Source organism: Astatotilapia calliptera, chromosome 1, assembly GCF_964374335.1.
Source record: "Astatotilapia calliptera chromosome 1, fAstCal68.1, whole genome shotgun sequence".
Lineage (NCBI taxonomy): Eukaryota > Metazoa > Chordata > Actinopteri > Cichliformes > Cichlidae > Astatotilapia > Astatotilapia calliptera.
In genome coordinates, this window is record NC_137422.1 from 6,639,784 (window position 1) to 6,658,932 (window position 19,149).

Here is a 19,149-nt window from a genome sequence, read left to right on the forward strand (position 1 = left end):
GTACAATGTGGGCCGTACTGAGTGTAGTTATTAATACATATGCACTGTTGTTTCTTCACATTTTTATTAAAACACATATCACATTATCTCTCTATTTAAAAAAAAAAAACTATACATTTATCCAGCTTATTACGTTGTTTTTTTATTCCTGTGTATTATAATACGTCATGTATGTCACATTGAATTCAGCTTTTTTAATATCATTTTTTTTCTCCTGAGGCTATCTAAAAAAAAACAGCGAATCGCCTCCATGTGAGCCTCGCTGTGAGTTCCAGTCGGATGGTTTTGTGAGCGAACAGGAAGCAAAAATTCCCCTGCGTTTAAATACCTACAAATACCAAAGTGTTTAAAAAGAGGAGACACTGGCAGCACTGGAGTGATGTCGGTGTGATGATACGTGATTAAAGCTGCTGCTGCTGATGGTCGGGTCGTCACGTATTGCACGTAGCGGATTGGAAATGAGGAAATAACCAGGAAGCTGACAGCAGATCACCTCCTCCTCACAGCTGCTGCTGCTGCTGCTTTCATTCACACGTAGCTACAGAGAGAAGCTGCAGTTTGTCAAGCAGAGGTCCGTGGAAACAAGAAGGGTCGTCATGAAACTGGTGGTCATCGTCCCCCTCCTCCTTCTCCTCGAGGTGTCCGGATACGCAGAGTGCAGGTGTTTCTGTCAGGTGAGTGCTGGACGCGGTTCTGACTTACTTCCTACATTGGTGGGATTATTTGACCGGGTTACAGGTAACTTGTACTGATTCATTTTACATGAGTGTCGGTTTTTATGGCTACCCTAAAATTCCAGACTGTGAGTCAATGGCCTCAAAGTCATTTTGAATGGTAGGAGGAAACAAAAAAACAACAACAACAACCAAGTCAAGTTGGTTTGATAGTACCAAGTAACTGGAGTTCACTTCTTGTGTATTGATTTCATTTTAATGAGTTTTTTACATTTGCTTAGTGTTGTTGTTGTTGTTGTTGTTGTCGTCAGTGAAAATATCAGTAACAATACAGTTCTGTTAAAACAATTGTGGTTTGGCCTAGGCCCCTGCATTAAATGTGCATCGGCAGTAAGTAATTTCTTTATTTCTGTGTAATGTCACACTGATGTTGTTGCTTATAAATACCAAGTTTTGTAGTTGAGCACCCTGGAGGCGAGGAACCTGCCCATGTTTTGTAACAGTGAAGGTGCTATGGTCTAATTCCCCTCATATTTTGATTACTTAAGAATTTTTCTTGTGTACACATTACATTGATATTCAGATCTATACTTTATTGACCCCACAAGGAAAATGACTGTTGAATAAAAATAAATAAAAATAGTACAGTCTACTATTGAAACTCTTTACAGTGTTTTCCAATCTTACTTCGGCTTGCTCTCAGGAGCATACTACACTGTACACTGGATAACCAGCTGTTTGCCTGTTCCCTCTACATCAGGTGACAGGCGACCTGGATGACTGCACGTGTGATGTGGAGACCATCGACCGCTTCAACAATGACCAGCTGTTCCCAAAACTCCAGAGTCTTCTTGAGTCTGATTACTTTAGGTTCTACAAGGTACAACTCATGCACCACACATACGTATACGCACATCTGTGGGTGAGGTCTGTTACTCTGAATGTGTGTTTGGCTTCCATCCTCTGCAGGTGAATCTGAATAAACCGTGTCCTTTCTGGACTGCCAGCAATGAGTGTGGTCTGAGGGACTGTGCTGTGCAGCCCTGCTCTCCTGTGAGTTTAACCCTCATATAGCAGCTGTAAACAGACTTTTACGCCCCCCCATTCCACCTGCTGTTAATGTCTGATCACTGTCTGTATAACTCATAACGATAGAGCCGCGCATTGGCATTGTTTCTTGTGAACCAACCTAATTGCTTTTGCATATCAAGATTAAATTGAGGGTGCAGCCGTTGTGTATTTAAATACCAAGTGTAAATGCAAAGACCTGTGGACTAGATTTAAATATCATTAAAAAAAAAAAACTACAAAGATTACCTATTAATTCCAGGTGAAAGAGGAGAAATGGTCACATCAGACTGACTGAAACTGTCTATTCACAGAACGAGGTGCCCGAGGGGCTCCGATCCGCTCCCCACAACAAGGTGAGTATCTCAGGATCAGTAAGTGGCACAAACTGGCTGCGACTCAGATGGTCTTTTTATTTGTGTCCCATTTATTTAATCAAATCTGACAACAGTTTACCTTCTCCATATGTAAAGTTTACTGAGGATTAATGTCACTTTGGAAATGAATCAAAACTGGAGTCATACAGTAAGTAAACACACCCTCGTGCAATTTATCACTTAAGAAATCAGAAATCAGAAATCAGAAAGGGTTTTATTGCCAAATGTTGAGCGGGTTTACAACATTAGGAAATTGCTGCGGTGCTTCAGTGCAAACATACTGTTATAATACTGTTATAAATTAAGCTTAAATAGACATGAAAATAAATGCCAGACGACTCAAATACAGTTATTAAGAGGTGATGCAGATTCTTCAGTATTAACAATGTGTGTCGAGTCAGTGCAGTCTCTTCCAGTTACAGGGGAAAAATAGTGTAGACAGCTTCTAATTGATGAGTGCATCTACTGTGATGGGTTAGAGAGGAGCTGCTGTAAAGCCTTGAACCTTTTTGCTGTCAGCATCTTGTTTTGTAAAAAGACGCAGGAATCTGTATGGAATTATTTATATGTCAAAAATCACGTGTGAGAAAAAGCATAATCTGAGCAAATAACTCTATTTCATTGCCGAGTTTTCCTTTACATTTCAGAACATCCATCTTTTATATCCCATGAAGTCTATGGAAAAAAGCGTTGCTTCTTCATTCTTTAGAGAGGGCCTGAGAGATTTCTCTCAGATTGTGAAAGGGATCGCTTGAGTCACTTGTGCAAAAAGAAAACAAGCAAAAACAAAAGAAAATCCAAAATGGCAATCCCCTCACAGCTCTCCCCCAAACTCAGCATAAAGACACGCTTTCCCATAATTATCTATTTTTTTTCTTTTTTTACTCATCCTGTTGAAGACCTGATGACCTTTAGCTGCGTTGAGCATCCGTCCATCTTTCCGTTCACCCATTAACAATTTTTACAAGAGTCACGACTGCTTCTACAGCACAATTTAATCAAACCTTTACACAGTCAACAAAAAACTGGTCTTCATTGAAACTATTGTCAAGGTTTCATTTATTTTCTTCAGAGTTTTGAGATTTAAAAAAAATTCACTGATGCAGAACGTAGTTGAACCATATTATTATTATTATTATTATTATTATTACCTTTAGCTTAGAGACAGATCCACACTGCTGCTCAGCTGCCAAAAACATTTTATACCATCCATTAAATCTACAAATCCTCACAGTGTGGCCATATTTCTGGATTTGTTGCTAATGTGACAGTTTTGTAAATGTAATGTACTGTACTGTAGCACATTTTGCTTTTTATAAAGACTAATTTTGTTGTTGTTGTGGGTTTTACAGGAGGATGTAATGTTTAAAATTAAAACAAACAAACAAAAAGGTCATGGGATTCTAAAAAGTTTTATTTGCTAGTGCACTAGAGCACCTTTTTGCCACAATAAAAAACGTTTCTATGTTTAATGCTCGACATGTATTATAAAAAAATGTAATAAATCACATTTTTACATCATGGCATTAAAGTGAACAGGTTTATCTGCTGTATTGTGTTAGCAGTTAGCAGTTTTGTTACTTTCACTTTCAGCTTCCTGCTGTTAATGAGTCATCACAGCAAGTTTGATAGAATATAGCTTTGCTGCCCCTCAGATTTTCTCAGTAATTCATAGAATTGTAAATTTAAAGTTTGTGTGTGTGTGTGTGTGTGTGTGTGTGTGTGTGTGTGTGTTTCAGTATTCAGCAGAAGTGAACGAGCAGCAGGATGAGTGTGAGAAGGCGAAGCATCTGGGAGCTGTAGATGTCTCATTAAGGTGAGTCTCGTTCATTTTGCTCAGTTCTTTTCTTCTTCTAAAAGTGACTTTTTGACATTTTTTATTCAGACTGTTCTTTTGAGTAAATTGTGCACTGCATTGGATGAAACTGTCTGGAAGGCGGTTGGGTGGTGAGCATACAAGGCATAGTTCGGGTGAAAGCTGCTTCTTTAACCTGAAGAACCATACTCGTTATCTTTGCTATTGGGAACAAAATCATTAATATATAACTCAAATTATTTTCTGGTAACACGTTCAAGCGGGATACCAAAGTAGGATTTAACTTTCTTTTCTGACCTATGAACCTCCACACTGAGGTTGAGCACAACTAAGCCAACTGAGTGCTCTCCTTTTTGTTCCCAGCGCTGAGACCAGAGAGGCTCTGCTCGACTGGAACAAATATGACGACGAAGCAGAACGCTTCTGCGTGGTTGACGGTACGTCTCAGTCCAGCTGAATGAAGGAAGAAGCAAATTTGATACATTTTGATTACCAAAAATAATTGCTAATTGACACTAGGCAGAAATATGATAGTCAAATGCTGTAGATTGTAAGGCAACATGTGTACGTCAACAACAAAGTTAAAGAATGAAAATGTTTTGGAAACATAACAGATTATTTAGCTTAGCATAACTGAAAGGGAACATAAAGAATAGATAGTATGTCTTGTTTTTGGTAAGGGGATATGATTACAAGAGACATTTTTAGGGAATGTAATGCTATGTTTAAGCAGTATTGGGACTGACTATAAAACATACTCCAAGGAGTAGTTTTAGGAAACATGATTCAAGCAATTACAACACAGAAGATGGTGCAACATGTAGAAAATGTAATGAAACATAGGGATCCATTTCTCCAAAACCTTTGTGAAATGCTAGTGGGTAACTCCTCTTTCCTGAATAAATCCCCTCCACCACCACCCTCTGCTACATTCTGTCACATGTGGCTGACAAAAAAAGATGTTTTCATTATAATGACTTGCAGCTGAATAAAGGCTCGCTCTTTTCCAGATGAAGAGTCACCAGACTCCCAGTATGTCGACTTGCTGCTGAATCCAGAACGCTTCACAGGCTACAAAGGACCAGAGGCCTGGCAGATCTGGAACAGCATCTATGAGGAGAACTGTTTCAAGTAAGCGTTCAGAGCCCACAAAATAAGTGACTGTAGTTTATACTTTAGCGTGATTCACAGTTCAAAAATAATCCCCAGTTATCTCACACTGGGACTTAGAGGTTGTTACCTCTTACTTCATCTCCTGTTTGAAATTGATTGCTTTAGCTCACTTTCAGCCAAGTTTTGAGGAGCAGGCGGATGGCTCTTCAATGCCCACAGCCATAGAGGTGTCCGCAGTGACCATGTTAGGGACATCTATATCCTCTGACATCAGAATAGTCTGAAGCCTGAGCTTTGGCTCACAGGGATGATTTGTATATAGAGTGACATCATGTTGCCATGTTTACTATCAACATCCACCACTGTGACCACCCTGTAATGAAAAGGAAACCTTTATGTGTCCTTCTCAGACCATATACTATCAAACGACCACTAAATCCCACCTCATTCCAGAGCAGCCCAGGAAGTGAAGGTAGGAATTCTTCAGTGTTATATCTCACCATTTTTCTAAAACAATTGCAGTTTTGTTTTGTTTTCTCCATTTCTGATGACACGTACTTTGTTTGCAGCGAGGACCTTCTACAGCTGGCTGGAAGGTAAGCTGATGCTACACCTTAAGATTCTCTTTTTGTCGAGTTTTCGATAAATTCTCTGCCTTTCTCTCTCAGGCCAGTGTGTGGAGAAAAGGGCTTTTTTCCGGCTTGTCTCAGGTCTGCACGCCAGCATTAACGTACACCTGAGTGCCAGATATCTGCTGGATGGTGAGGCAGAAAAAAAACAGCCCTTGTTCATTTTCTTTTTCCTTTTGTCTGAAGAGTCAAAATAACTGACACTCACTTTTATTGCCTTCTTTCCTTCAGACAGCTGGTTTCAGAAGAAGTGGGGTCACAATGTGTCGGAGTTCAGACAGCGTTTTGATTCGGAGCTGACGGTCGGCGAAGGGCCCAAGAGGCTCCGCAACCTTTACTTCCTTTACCTGATAGAGCTGCGAGCACTGGCTAAAGTTCTGCCGTTCTTCCAGCAGTCATCCTTCCAGCTGTACACGGGCAGACCCGAGGAGGACCAGAAACACAAGGAGCAGCTGCTGGACATCCTGCAGCTGGCCAGGTTGGTCTCAGACCACACCAATCATTGTTAGACTTTCCCTGAATAAAGGTATAATACAGCATGCCCTTTTTTTCTTGATACCTAGTATTCATGTTCTATAAATGAAAGATCAACCATATTGTGTTTTTTAACAGTTAATTTCACTCAAAGTGCACTAATTAGAAATGCCTGATTTGATATAGATTTACACTCAGGTTGTCAAGGTGCAGCTCGAAGATCTTGCCCTAGTTCTGCTGTGGATTTGACCCATGAAGCTGAGATCAGGGCAACTTGATGGTCAGATCAACTTCTGCAAGAGTCCTTGTACTTCTCGTGGCTGAAGTTTTCCTTGTGACTCTGGCCGTACGCTTGCCCTCGCTGTCATGCTCCAGAGTGAAATTGGCACGAGTCAAATAGCTTATTGACAACATCACTGTCAGTGTCAGTGATGTCTGTCAGTGCGCCCCAGGGCAGCTGTGGCTACAATGTAGCTTGCCATCACCAGTGTGTGAATGTGTGTGTGAATGGGTGGATGACTGAATGTAGTGTGAAGCGCTTTGGGGTCCTTAGGGACTAGAAAAGCGCTATACAAATGCAGGCCATTTACCATTTACCATCACAAAATGGATATGAATGTAAACATGTGGATGTGGATGGGTGGTGTTAGAAAGAAGTGAGCTCTGTTAGCACTCTGCACTCTGGGAAATGTAGGCAACAGATTTTGACATATGACACCTGTGGTTTTACAGCAATGCTTTTTAAAGTCCAACAGTTTAATCACAGTCCCTGCCAAGGTTAATATAGTTAGCTAAAAATAAACTGAAAACTACAACTAGATGTGAGAAAGTGTTGTAGTTCACTAATAATAAAAATAATAATAAAATAAAAACTAGACTTTTGAAAAAATTCAAACTAACTGGAGTGATTTTGAGAACTAACTAAAATGAAATACAAATGTCATTATAACTTGCTTGATAAGTCATGGATAGGTGTGTTTATTATAAACTGTGAGTCAACTGCTTTCAAGAAGTTCAGCGTGTTTATATTATTACACCTGTACCAATATCCCCAAATCTTGCCTCTGGCATATGCCCTCCTTGCAGTTTTAGTCTTTTTAGTGATCACTGTAACTAATAAAAACTAAACAAGTTCAAACAATAAAAACTAAACCGAAAAAAGAAATTGTACTCTTGAAACTAACTGAAACTACACTAAATTAATAACAAAAAGTCCAAATGAAATAACAATAAAAGCTAAAAACAAATTAAATAATACAACACTGTACTAACTCTGGTCACTTCTTCGCACTTCACACTTCTTTCTTTATTAATCTCTGTCTTTCTTCCACAGCACGTCTTTTATCCTGTCTTCCTTTTTTTACCGCAACCGGTCACGGCAGATTATTATTATTATTATTATTATTATTATTATTATTATTAGTAGTAGTAGTAGTAGTAGTAGTATTATTGTATGATCGACCTTACAATATAAAGCACCTTGCAGCGACTTTTGTTGTGATTTGGCGCTGTATAAATAAAATAAAAACGGACTTCCATGCAATGTTTTGATGACGTTCATCTCCTCTTTTCTAGATCTTTCCCTTTGCACTTTGATGAGGCTTCTCTGTTTGCTGGGGATGAAAAGGAAGCAGCCAAACTGAAGGTCAGCAAGTGTTTCAAACTCTGCTGAAGTTATTGTTAAGTTATTGATATTGTGGACGTAATGCACCAACTGATTACATATTCACAGGGATGTTAATTAATATTTTCAGAATGCTCCCCACCCATATTGTTGATTGTTTGAGCTCATAAAATTCAAAATGATTTATAATTAACCTTCTGGTTTAACTGCATAAAAGCATTCAGTTGTATTCTAGCCACGCCAGTTAGAACTCTACGTGAAATTGTGCTGTAAAAACATTGATGCATCAAAAAATGCTCTAGCTGCAGAGTGAATGCAGATACAGAGATACGGGGAAGCCAATGCTTTGAAACCTTTTATCGCATTAACAAAGCTGCTGGGAGTGATCTTGTGTACGCAGGGTTGCTGCAAACACACAGTAATACTGACTGGAGTTGCAGTTTTAATTTGTGTGGGTAACTTTCAAGATTTAAAATGACCTGAGTTTTCTGTGAATGTCAGGAGGATATCAGACTGGCCTTCCTCAACATCTCCAGGATCATGGACTGTGTTGGGTGCTTTAAGTGTCGCCTGTGGGGGAAACTGCAGGTACCTGTTATTTTCCTCTTAGTGCCTCTCGTTAGCTTGTAGCGCTTCTTTTGTAAAGATGAACTTGATTTTTTTGTTTGTTTTGATCGCTGCCTCTCTTGTGTCACAGACCCAGGGATTAGGCACAGCCTTGAAGATTTTGTTTTCAGAGCGACAGATTGAAGCTCTGCCCAAATCCAGTAACCAGCGACCCAGTTTCCAGCTCAGCCGGCAGGAGATCGTCTCCCTGTTCAATGCCTTCGGAAGGTCAGAGAGAGAGGCTGTGGACATCAAGTCATACATGTGCCATATTTAAAAAAATCTCCTTAGTTCCAGCTCACACCCACTCTGCTCCTTGGAGAGCTTTTGTTGCCTGCGCGTTAGTTTATTATTGTATCTGAAGCACTTTTAAAACCTGAAAATGATTTTTGGATATGATAAATGAGCATGCGCCATTTATTATTCAGAAGCCTTCTATGCATCTCCTTTGCGAATTCCTTCTTGAGCTGAGTGCTTGAGCTATCAGGAAATTTAGACTGATATTTGAGTTACTAAATGCTTACTTTGTGTGTAAATACAAAAGTAAGTTTAATCAATATCAAACTCCTAAGTCTGTCACTTTAGAACAAGTTTATCTCTATAATAGGAACTTACATAAGTGAGTACTGATCTTATTGGAAATTCACACTCATTTAAAACAAAAGTTAAAACAAATATGTTCAACATGAAATCAAAATAGTGCAAAACTTGCCTAAATTTTCTGTAAATTGAGGCTACAATATAATATTCGCAGAGAAACTGGGTTTAATATTAGTTAAAACATACTGGAGTATTTTTTTCATTATTTTGTACTTATTATTTTAACTGTGTCCTCCTGAATCCTGCGCAGGATTTCCACGAGCGTCAGGGAGCTGAAGAACTTCAGAGTGCTGTTAGCAGAGGAGCAGTGAGGACATCCAGAGGAGTCTGCCTTCACCTGTTGACTCCTCTCTGATGGGGCTTTATTTCAACATGTGCACTTTTGTGGTCCCAGGCCACTGACTGCCATCTTTCCTACTGTCTTAAACCTGCTGAAATGTCGACTGAAAGATCAGCTTTAATCAGCCAAGTGTTTATTTTTCCTTAAAATAATGCATTGCTTTCTTTTGAATTAAACTAAAGTCATATTTAAAAAAACAAAAAACAAAATGACACTTTGTGGCATGGTTTAATGTTCTTTCAAGTGGTATCATTTTTTTTGCTGATGGAGAAACGTGCTTGTCTATTTTCAAATGCGCTTTGATCAATGAAATCACTTCAGTTGCTGTTTGGGAGCTGACTGCTAAGAATTCTGTCTCACCTGTTCACACCTGTGTTGTTGGGATTATGCTTTGCTCCTGAGGATGGCGCTGTTTGTCAAGAAAATAGATGAGAAACGTCAAATCTAAATTGAATGCGGGCCACAAATATGCAGTATGTCGAAAGGAAAACTATACAGGAATGGACACCAACGTTTAAAATTCATTATCACACTGATTCTCGTAACAGCCATCCTCTGTTTTCAGAGTCGCAGGTTTTCAGGTGCGTGTCCAGAAGTTATAATGAAACCTGTTTCCACCTGGGAGGAAGGTTTTGTAAACCATTCAGCACAGATCCCCAAAATATTTATATGCTGTTGGTAATATTCCGATTGTACATTGTATTTGTGTATAAGTTTGGAGATTTAAAATTTAAAATGTATATATAAAAGTCATTTTATGAAAATGTAAACGGTAATAAAATTTTAAAATTATTTTTCAATGTTCTAAATTCAAAGCTGTTTTTTATTAAATAAATGTGAATATTTGTATTTGTAATTGGGCGTGGTTTGCGCTTATGTGTTCAGTGCCTTGGTCAGAGAGTCGGCGATGGATGTGTGAGAGCGCTGGAGGGCAGCATGCAGCCGCCCGCAGACAGTGAAGGGTTAACCTGTAATAGGATGAATGGATATTGTGGTGAGCAGCATCTGATTACACAGAAACGCCAGCAGGCACCGGAGGGGGGAAGACACGTCCGTACACCTACCAGCACAGACGGCGTTTGGTTCCTGCCAGGGAATACAAACGCGCTCCTTTTCCTTTTTTAATTAGCGTTATCATTATTTTTTTCCCTTTCTCTCAGCGTGCAGGCTATAACTTTACTTTTCTTTTTAACCGAGCCGAGCAGGAACCGAGCCCGCCGTTATTATGGGAGTTTGTTGAAACAGTGCTGTGGCTGGAGGAGTGTAAATGGCTGAGAGAGGTCGACGGACGACTTGAGAGACAACTTGCAAGATGTCGCACTTTGTGGAAGCCTAAAAAAAGGAGTATTTGTTTTTGTTTTTTTACTGTTAGCGTGACAGGAGGTGGTGAAAGAGTAGGGGAGAGGCTGCAGCTCAAGGGGGATCTGGTGTTGGTTTGTTCCTCCGGCTCGGAGAGAAATAGGTAAGGCTCCTCACCTGCCTGCTGTCTGCACATGTTCACACCCTGAACACAGAACACTTTGCGATGGGAAAACTGCCCAATGCAAGCAACTGGAAAGAAGTGCTGCTGTTTTATTGTCTGCTTTTTGTCTTCCCAAAATGTTTCCAGGTGTATTTCATAGACTAGTTTTAGTTATTATTAATCTAGCTCTAAGTATAATCAGAAATACACCGTCTGTAATGAATATGTAAACATCCATGCAGTGACTATTAAACTTGCCATTTTTCGTATTCCCAACCAAAATGTGTAAGCTTACGCTTTAAAGCGGCACCAGGTGATTTTTGACCAGCAGGGGGCAGAAAACCCCCCAAACTCTCTACTTTACTTACGCAGCACCCCACCTGCTAAGACCATGTAGTAATTTAAATAGATTTTTAACTTTGTGCTATTATAATTCTGCCCTTTTGCTGCCCGTTGTTGTTGCTCATATTAATTAGTACCTGTAAGTGAGCCCAAAAAAACATGAATAACACAGGCACAGCTTTAGCAAAGTGTTATAACAGAAATGCAGACAATGGCAGGTGTAGTTATGCAGTCTTTTTCCCCTTTCAGTTTGTCCATTGTTAAAGTGCTTTACAACTGTGCCAGTAGTGCGCTCCTCCAGTTATACTAGGGACAAACCACAGGACTGAAGCAACAGAATTTTAGCAATGAAACAGTTAAATATATATGTTTAATGTTTTACATGAGGAAAAAAAAATATGCATACAGTGGCTCAAGTCAACTTAGCATGGAGAATTTGAGTTTGGGAAACAGTTACATGGTTGTCAGATTTACTGTTCCAAAAACTTTGATTTGCATCTGTAAACATAACCTGCACTAAAAGAGTGCAGGAATCGGGTTACTAGTGCTTATCATATGTATAAGAACATGATTTATACTTAAGTCCATGCGAGTAAAAGAAGATGATTTAGGCATTTTAAAATGTGTCAGTGATCTGCCAGCATGAGAATTAAGATTTGAAGTAACTTGTGGAGAAAGGAGCAACAAAATCATAATAAATTTTGTTGCTTTACCTTCATGACTTTAATGAAGTGTTGTTTCTGAGCCTCTGAAGAAAGTTTGGAGGCTATAGGAACCTCCCCCACCTTCAAGCTCTCTCCTGCCAAACAAGTTGAATTTCTTGGAAACAGGAGATATGTCAACAAAGACTGTTCACTCCCTCCCAGTCTGTCAGATCACTTGTTCTTACATACTCCTTGAAAAGATGACCTCCCCCCCCAAAAAAGTCAAAAAGCAAAGAGTGCAGGTCAGTTTGTTGACAGTAGAAATATTTCCGTGTGGCTCTATCGTGCAGACCAGGAGGATGAATCACTTATCAAGAAAGTTGCATGAACCTGTTAGCTGATAGATGATTTCTTTTATCATTTCAGCTCTGTTTTCACAAACCCTGTTGTAGCTGCATTCATTCATGCTTGGGTTGAATTTTCTAGAAAGCGTGCTTCCATGCAGTCAAATGTGAACAGCAGGGGAAACAGGTTAATCTTCGGTCGTGTTGCCTGCAGCATGCAACAGATTGAGCTTAGACTCCCAGGGCCTACGTCCCGTTTGCAGGCTTTATGTTTCCGTGCTGAGCTGGAGGGAGCTGCCACGGAGGCTATTTTAGACCAGGATGGCCTCCGTGATGTGGTTCTGGTCTGGTTAGAAGTGAGCTGGGAGAACAGCTGTATGTGTGGGAACAAGGCTGAGTTGTCCTTTTCTTTGACTCAGTCTCTGGAACGCCATACTCTCTGTGATCTGCTTTCGTTTTTTCTGCTCTTGCCTCTCACTGCCAGAGAAGCGTCACATGGTTTGCTGTCGGTTAGACACGGAGCCTCGGGCTGCAGGCAGCAGCTGTCAGACGGTACAGGACTGCCGTCAGTGAGCGGGAAAGCGAAATGTGGCCAAAATGCATGATTGCATTTTGCACACAAATTGCTGACGGTGATGTTTGTTCTTAAAAATGACTCTTTTCATAGTAAAGGTTGCTGACCCCTCCCCGAGATGGAGAACCCCTATGCTTTCATCAAACTGTGTGGCTATTTGTTTCTACTTACAGGATGTTTTGGTTTGGATGAACACTGTTAAATAACAGTACTGGCAGCTAGATTTGACAACATACTGTTATTTTACAGTGTATCTACTGTGATCTAGCAGGTACTTCTTACTAGAGTAGGCAATTCTTACAAAAGTGAAAATTAAAATACAGTGCTGCGTAGGATACATGCACTTTTTAGGTGTTCTTGCTATAATCTTTGTAATCAGTGCATAACTTTAAAACCTATTAAAGTGAGAACTGTATCCTCTCAGTTGGCATTTTCCGTTTTCTGTAGGTTTTCATGTCTTTCTTGAACCATAATACAAAAACAAGGTTCCTCGCTGTTAATATTTTTCATCAAAATTACCAACATTTACAGCTGAACTCACCTGAACTCACAAGGAATATTACAGTTGTACAGATAATTGTGTATGTGCATGATTCCCGTAAATCTGGAAAGTTAGGTTAATGGGTAGAACCACAACAGACACATTGATGGGGCAAGATTATCGATTAAAGATAAGAAATGACGATTTCCCGGTTTCATCACAGTATTGACCCAATCGATATTCTAATGATGGATTTGATTCATTTTTAGTCTAGTTGGCAGTGAGGATCTTAGATTTTTTTTTTCACCTCTTCAGTCTGATTTGTGCTATTGTATTCTGAGTAATTACTGAAGTTATTCAAATATTATATCTGGAGAGACGTGGCCATAAAGTATCGTTTGACTGGTTGGTGGAAGCAGAAAATGATTCACCATCACTGGAAGTTATGCTTGATCTGCCCTCACACTACTATCCCACCTCTCATTAGTGAATTATTTGAAGCTGTGCTCATAATTAATCAGCTGTATTCATTGTTTGTGCTTTTAGTGGTGAGGATGGGGCTCTCAGCTCTGACTCTTAAAGCATTTGTCATCAGAAGTGAAACTTGGTCACATATCTAGTTATACTGGGAAGCACCCAAAAAGAGCCACTGTTTTGTGTTTTTTATGAATGGGTTCACAAACTGTGGCAGCTGATGAGAATCCGACACAAAGGTTTAATCTTCTGTGCCAGCGATCTTCAGCTGTGGCTAAATGTGGATTTAGATTTATCTGCTGATTATTAAAAGAACAGAGCGGTTTAGAGAGTAACTGCATGTCAGTCGCTGCAACCATCTGTCGATGTGATAACCAACTTTTTGTATCACAAATGTCACAACAACTGAGATTAAATGTCCTGAGTTACTAAACAAAACAGAGCTAGTCCTGCTTGTTTGGATAATTAGACTTCTTTGCTTTCTGATTGCTTGCTGCTGTCGAAAAATCTTCTACAAAAGAGCCTTGTGTTAGGCTGGTATGTTTTTTTTCTCCTTAAAGTAGTAATTAATGTTACCAACTAACCACAGGGTTATAAATTTTTTTTTTTTTAAAGGCTTTCAAGTCTCTATAAGGTGGAAAAACCTTTTTTTAAAAGTTGAAATTTACAGTGTATGTCTGAACAAAGCAAAATCGCTGGTGTGGTCTTTTAACAACTTGCCACTCTGCTGCTAACTTGGTACTCTGGCAGAGGTATGAGTTAACTGCTCTGGCCTCCCTTTACAGGGGCTGCTGCTCTCTACCTGCTTCATTAACCCTCAACTACACACTCTGTGTGGTATTTCACTGTGACTCCCAGAATGTGCTACCCTCCAGCCAGCACCGGGCCGATATAACAGGCAGCTTGCCTAGCTAACTAACTGCTTGCTGCTTTGCTAACAAACCCCTCTCTCTTTGTCTCTGTGTGTGTTCTCCCTTTGCTGTTGCTTCTGCCCCAGTGGGATCTTCCTGCCCCTCTGTGTTTCTCAGACCTGCGGAGACGGAGGCCGTCTTCTGTTTGGACATCTGTCCATCTCTTTTTTTCGTCTCTCATAAGGTAAGTTTTGCTGTCGCTCTGGGCTCCGTATGGGAACAGTGTGTGGTTTGTGTGCTGGATATACACTATTCATAATCATGCCCATTGTGCCCCTGTAACATTTAACATGCTGCGCTTGCTCTCTGTCTCATCTGTCAGTAGCTTCCACCCGACTCCTACACATAATCCACTCAGTTTGTTGATGGTATCTGCTTGCAGCCCTGCAAAGCTCCACAATATCTCTTTAAGTCTGAAGACATTAGAAACGCATCAGCTCAATGAGTGAAGACAAAAAAATTAAACTACACATTTAAAAGTTGCGTAAGAGTCAACCACCTCTCGTCCCACCTTTCTTTAAATGATTCCTATTTTGTGGAGATGCCTCTTTAGTGTTGCCACATGCAAACTTAAGCTATTCTTTGCTGGAGTCATGGGTGTGCTGGTATAGCAGAAGTTGTTAAGTTGTTTAGCAGTCTGACAGCCTGACAGAGAAATACGCTGAACACTTCCCACGTTCACCGTCCAAACGTTAGTGACAACCATGGCCGCTTGTTTCCTTCATGTTTAGAGGCTTTGTGCTAAACTGTACATTTTAATGCCTTCACACGAATGACTTGAGAAGATATTTTCTTATCAAGTCAAACAGTACTGACATGAACAGAAAGCATCTAGAACTGTCTTTAAAAAGTGAAAAGTCCTGTTTTAGGGAGATTAGCATTTAGGGGGGGGGGGGGCTGCTGTTGTGTTTTGTTTTGTTTTTTTTTGTTTTGTTTTTTTTAAACCTGACATGACCATGAAATTTTAGCTGGGCAGCTAAGTAGTGCTAATAGCTAGCATAATTTAAATCTGCATTTCATTGTGATACAAACTTGTGAAGCAAAAAACAGGCTGAACAACTATTGTTTTAAACTGAAAGCTAAACATGATGAAACGGCACCCATCTGTCACTTAAAACAACCGTGCCATTATCTTCCTTTAGTCTAGGGTTTAATTTAAGCGACTCTGTATAAATACTCAAACATCACACACTTGTCATAAGTGGAAATCAGCTATAAAGGGAAATCATTTTAAGTCTAGGCTTGCTTTTAGGACCAGTTTTGCCTTTTAGTTTTTCCAAATGTAAATTTCCACTGTAAGGAGAAAAGTTCCATAAGTTTTTTGTTTGTTTGTTTCAGACTTTTTTTTGGGGGGGGGAGAGAAATATTTGACTTCCTGATTTGTCCTCAGTAGCCATTTCAAGCTAAAGATAGTTGTTTATTAAAGCCAAACGTGATGACTTTCAGAGTATCCCATATTGTGGTTTATTGTTGCCAACAGCAATTATTATGTAATCACTGTGAGCATGGTTAACATTTTCTTTCTTTAAACAGTCTCTCATTTTGCTCAGAATCACACAGCAGTGGTCTGATACACAGCTAGTTCCCAGGCTCTCATATGCAGCCAGCTGCTGGCAGGAACTGGAGCAGAGAAGAATCTCCAAGTGCTCCTCTTTTTAGAGGTTTAAAGCCTCCGGGTCCTCGTGAACCTACAGTGCATAATCTCACATACTGAGACGTAGCTGGAATGCAGACGAGCTTTCAGACTAGTGGTCGCGTGGGCCTCCCCAGGCTTCATGTGTAGGAGCATATAGCCCTGGCACTGTTGCAGGGAAACTGTTGGTTTACATTAATCAGATTAGTGGCCATGAGTTTTCCAGTGGGGCTTATGAGGTCTGGACCTGCCTCTCTATCTCATCCCTCCCTCAGCTGCTCTTTCCCCTCCTCCTCACTAGTCTGACCCACTTCTCTAAAAACCAACAACCAGAATCTCCTTCTGTCTCTCTCTCTCTTCCCATCACCCACCTCTTTAGCAGGGACACATTAGATTCACAGGTCAATAGATTGTGTACTGGATGAGATGATTTTTCCATTTTTTGTCACTGATTGCTGTGCTTCTCAACAGAGGTGCTCTGTATAAAAAATTAAATAAACTAAGGAAAAACTAATGAGCAGTCTGGTCTAGGCTTAGAGATATCTAATCTTTCTTACTTTCTTGGGTTTTCATCAAAGTGTATAATGGTGTTTATGATTTTAAAAGAAACGAAGGAAAAAAAAAACAGCTGCTTTGTAACAGAAGTTATTGTAGCTAGGGATGTGATGAATTAGCTGGCAAGGCTACTAATCTTTGTGACCCCTGGGAAATGTTTTTTGTTACAGTTGTTATTATTAATACCACCAACACCAATTTGCTGTTGTTTTACCAAGCACAGAAAGAAGGGTCCCGGTGCTGGCACTGTTAGTGTTGTTTCCACTGGTATCTTATTTTTAATTTAACTGATAAGCAGATCATGAGCTGTGGACACCCTGAATTCTTCCATAGGCTTTTTCAGGTGGTTTTGACTGTTGTTCCTGCAGCACACGGTGTGACAGCCCCCTGCTTTCTAAAGGCAAATAGTTCACACACTTCCATGTTGGCCTTTTATCAGTGGGTTCAATTTGCAGTCACCTGTTTCACAGCTCACTGAGCTCAGCTAAATTTATATCAGGGTACTTAGAAATGGTGTTTATTTAACTGACAGGATTGAAGAAGTTATGGATGCAGGGGCGCAACCAATATTTTTAGTGGCCCCATATGGCCACCCCTATGAAAAAAATTATGGAGGAGTCCCTGTGTGGATGGCAGCACTTACGATAGAGTTATATAATAAAATAAAAAATCAACTTAACTATCACTCACTATTCATAGATTTATGTTAAATTACAAGTCTGAGGTGTGCTAAAAAGTGAAGCTTAAATGTACCAGCTGATAAAATTGAAAGATTAAATGTGTGTTTTAGTGCTTTCTGCCACTTTTTTTTGTGTTTGTTGTGCTTTGAATGTCAGTTGTAACCGCTGTGTGTCCAGTCCATGTATTTTTTCTTCTACCCCATCAGAATCAAGTGTTGTATTCATCACATCAGTTTAATATATAGTCACTCTGAAAGTTTACTTTATACATATATGATGGTAACGTCAAACTTTTGGTCCACCGCATTGGTCCACACTGAAATATTAGTTGGACAATATAACGGCTTGCTCTGAAATTCTTCAAACAATACACTACCTACCTACCTACCTACCAACCTTACCCCTTAGCCACATGAAGCACAAAGAGGCCAGCAACAGATGGTCTGCCCTGATCTTGGCATCGTGAAGTCAGTCTGGGATTACTTGAAGAGACAGGGGAGACCAAGACGGACTAAATCCAAATAGGAAATCGAGCAAGTTCTTCAGTGCTGGTTTGTAGCTAGTTCTGACTTAGCGCCGTTTCAGAACCAGAATGGATTTCAAGCTGTTGAAATGAAAAACACTGAGAATGGACAATGTGATGCATCTGTGAATCATCTATGAATTTATTGCAGTAATGTAGTGATTCAAATGAAATACAGGACGCTTGAAACAACAGCAACTGGCACCCCTTCAAGCAACAATTCCAGCTGTATTTTGCAGCGGTAGTGTTACTGCTTGCAGTAGCAGCTCTCAAGCTTTTGAAGTATGCATCGCATTTGTATATGAGCCAGATGATAAAGAGAAGTTTTGACAAAAGTTATTTAAAAGTTGTAGTAAGAAAGAAAGGCATGTCGCAGAGATTCATTAAGAGATTAAACTCATTCTTGCTGGCACAAGTTAACCTTTTCCAGAAATGGGGACACATTTAAGAATTTTTTAAAAATTATTATTATTAGTAGGACCCTTTTTGTTCTTGTGGCACTTTTTCTCTTTTTCCCCTCCATTTTGTCAGTAATCAAAGATGAACCAGACCTGTTCTCTAAATAATGGATTGAAGGATAAAATGACTGATGTTTAAGAGTTGTGTGGTGAGACGGATGCCTTAGGACAGAAGCACAAGGAGAAGTTGAGGTGTAGATTTTTATTGCTGGTGTCATTTGATATGTGATTGATTTATTTGGCTGACTGCATCCATGTTTTGTTCACATGTGCACTTCTGCTTGGTTCATCATGCTTGACAAACCGGCCTAACATGCTTTATGAGTTTTGTTGCTGTGCTGTAGAAACCACATCAAAAAGTTCTTGTGTGTGATGTTGTGGTAAACCTATTTCTAGCTGCTCTGTGTTTTGAGTAGTTCAAAAACATCTGTCTTAAGTCACATTTGAAATTTGCTAAGCTTATCAAGAACAGTGTTCATCTTGCGGATGCATCTTATTGCTCGTCTGTCACATTTGTGACACTCATGTCTCTTGTGTTTCAGTCTTTAACAGCTTTGTGGCTCCCATCACTTTTGCTCTCTTTCAACAGTCCTGCTGTTCTGTGCAGGTCAGGCCTGACGGTCTGCTGCCCTGTTTCAGATCAAGGATTGGATTCCTTCAGGTGGTTAATGGAAAAACTAAATGAAAAACTGAGCCTGAGGCCACTCTGACAAAACATTCTTTCAGCTGCGATGGAAGACATCTTTC

The 19,149-nt window shown here is 39.9% G+C and overlaps 2 protein-coding genes across 3 annotated transcripts in view; both read left to right on the plus strand.

The window, feature by feature from the left end:
- The first annotated feature begins 348 nt into the window (after window positions 1-348).
- ero1a (endoplasmic reticulum oxidoreductase 1 alpha) lies at window positions 349-10,177 on the plus strand. Its single transcript, XM_026154011.2, has 15 exons — window positions 349-674; window positions 1,435-1,554; window positions 1,644-1,727; window positions 2,057-2,098; window positions 3,859-3,935; window positions 4,299-4,372; window positions 4,946-5,066; window positions 5,459-5,520; window positions 5,618-5,644; window positions 5,717-5,809; window positions 5,909-6,155; window positions 7,727-7,796; window positions 8,277-8,363; window positions 8,473-8,609; window positions 9,232-10,177. Exons 1-15 carry the CDS (start codon window positions 597-599, stop codon window positions 9,290-9,292), a joined length of 1,380 nt encoding a protein of 459 aa, XP_026009796.2. The 5' UTR covers window positions 349-596; the 3' UTR covers window positions 9,293-10,177.
- Window positions 10,178-10,358: 181 nt separating this feature from the next.
- The window catches only part of pacsin3 (protein kinase C and casein kinase substrate in neurons 3), a 34,388-nt gene continuing 25,597 nt past the window's right edge, over window positions 10,359-19,149 (plus strand). The window contains exons 1-2 of one of the 2 annotated variants that reach the window (XM_026154139.2): window positions 10,392-10,783; window positions 14,640-14,737. The gene's annotated coding sequence lies outside the window, so the exon portion shown is untranslated. Of the gene's footprint in view, window positions 10,784-14,639; window positions 14,738-19,149 lie in introns of both variants that reach the window. The other variant, XM_026154211.2, reaches the window with a different exon arrangement.

Bases quoted from the DNA above. Each gene is read 5' to 3' on its own strand.
- ero1a (XM_026154011.2), top strand. From the start codon at position 597: ATGAAACTGGTGGTCATCGTCCCCCTCCTCCTTCTCCTCGAGGTGTCC. The intron at 8,364-8,472 runs GTACCTGTTATT...CTTGTGTCACAG, and splicing joins GCCTGTGGGGGAAACTGCAG to ACCCAGGGATTAGGCACAGC. The intron at 8,610-9,231 runs GTCAGAGAGAGA...AATCCTGCGCAG, and splicing joins CTGTTCAATGCCTTCGGAAG to GATTTCCACGAGCGTCAGGG.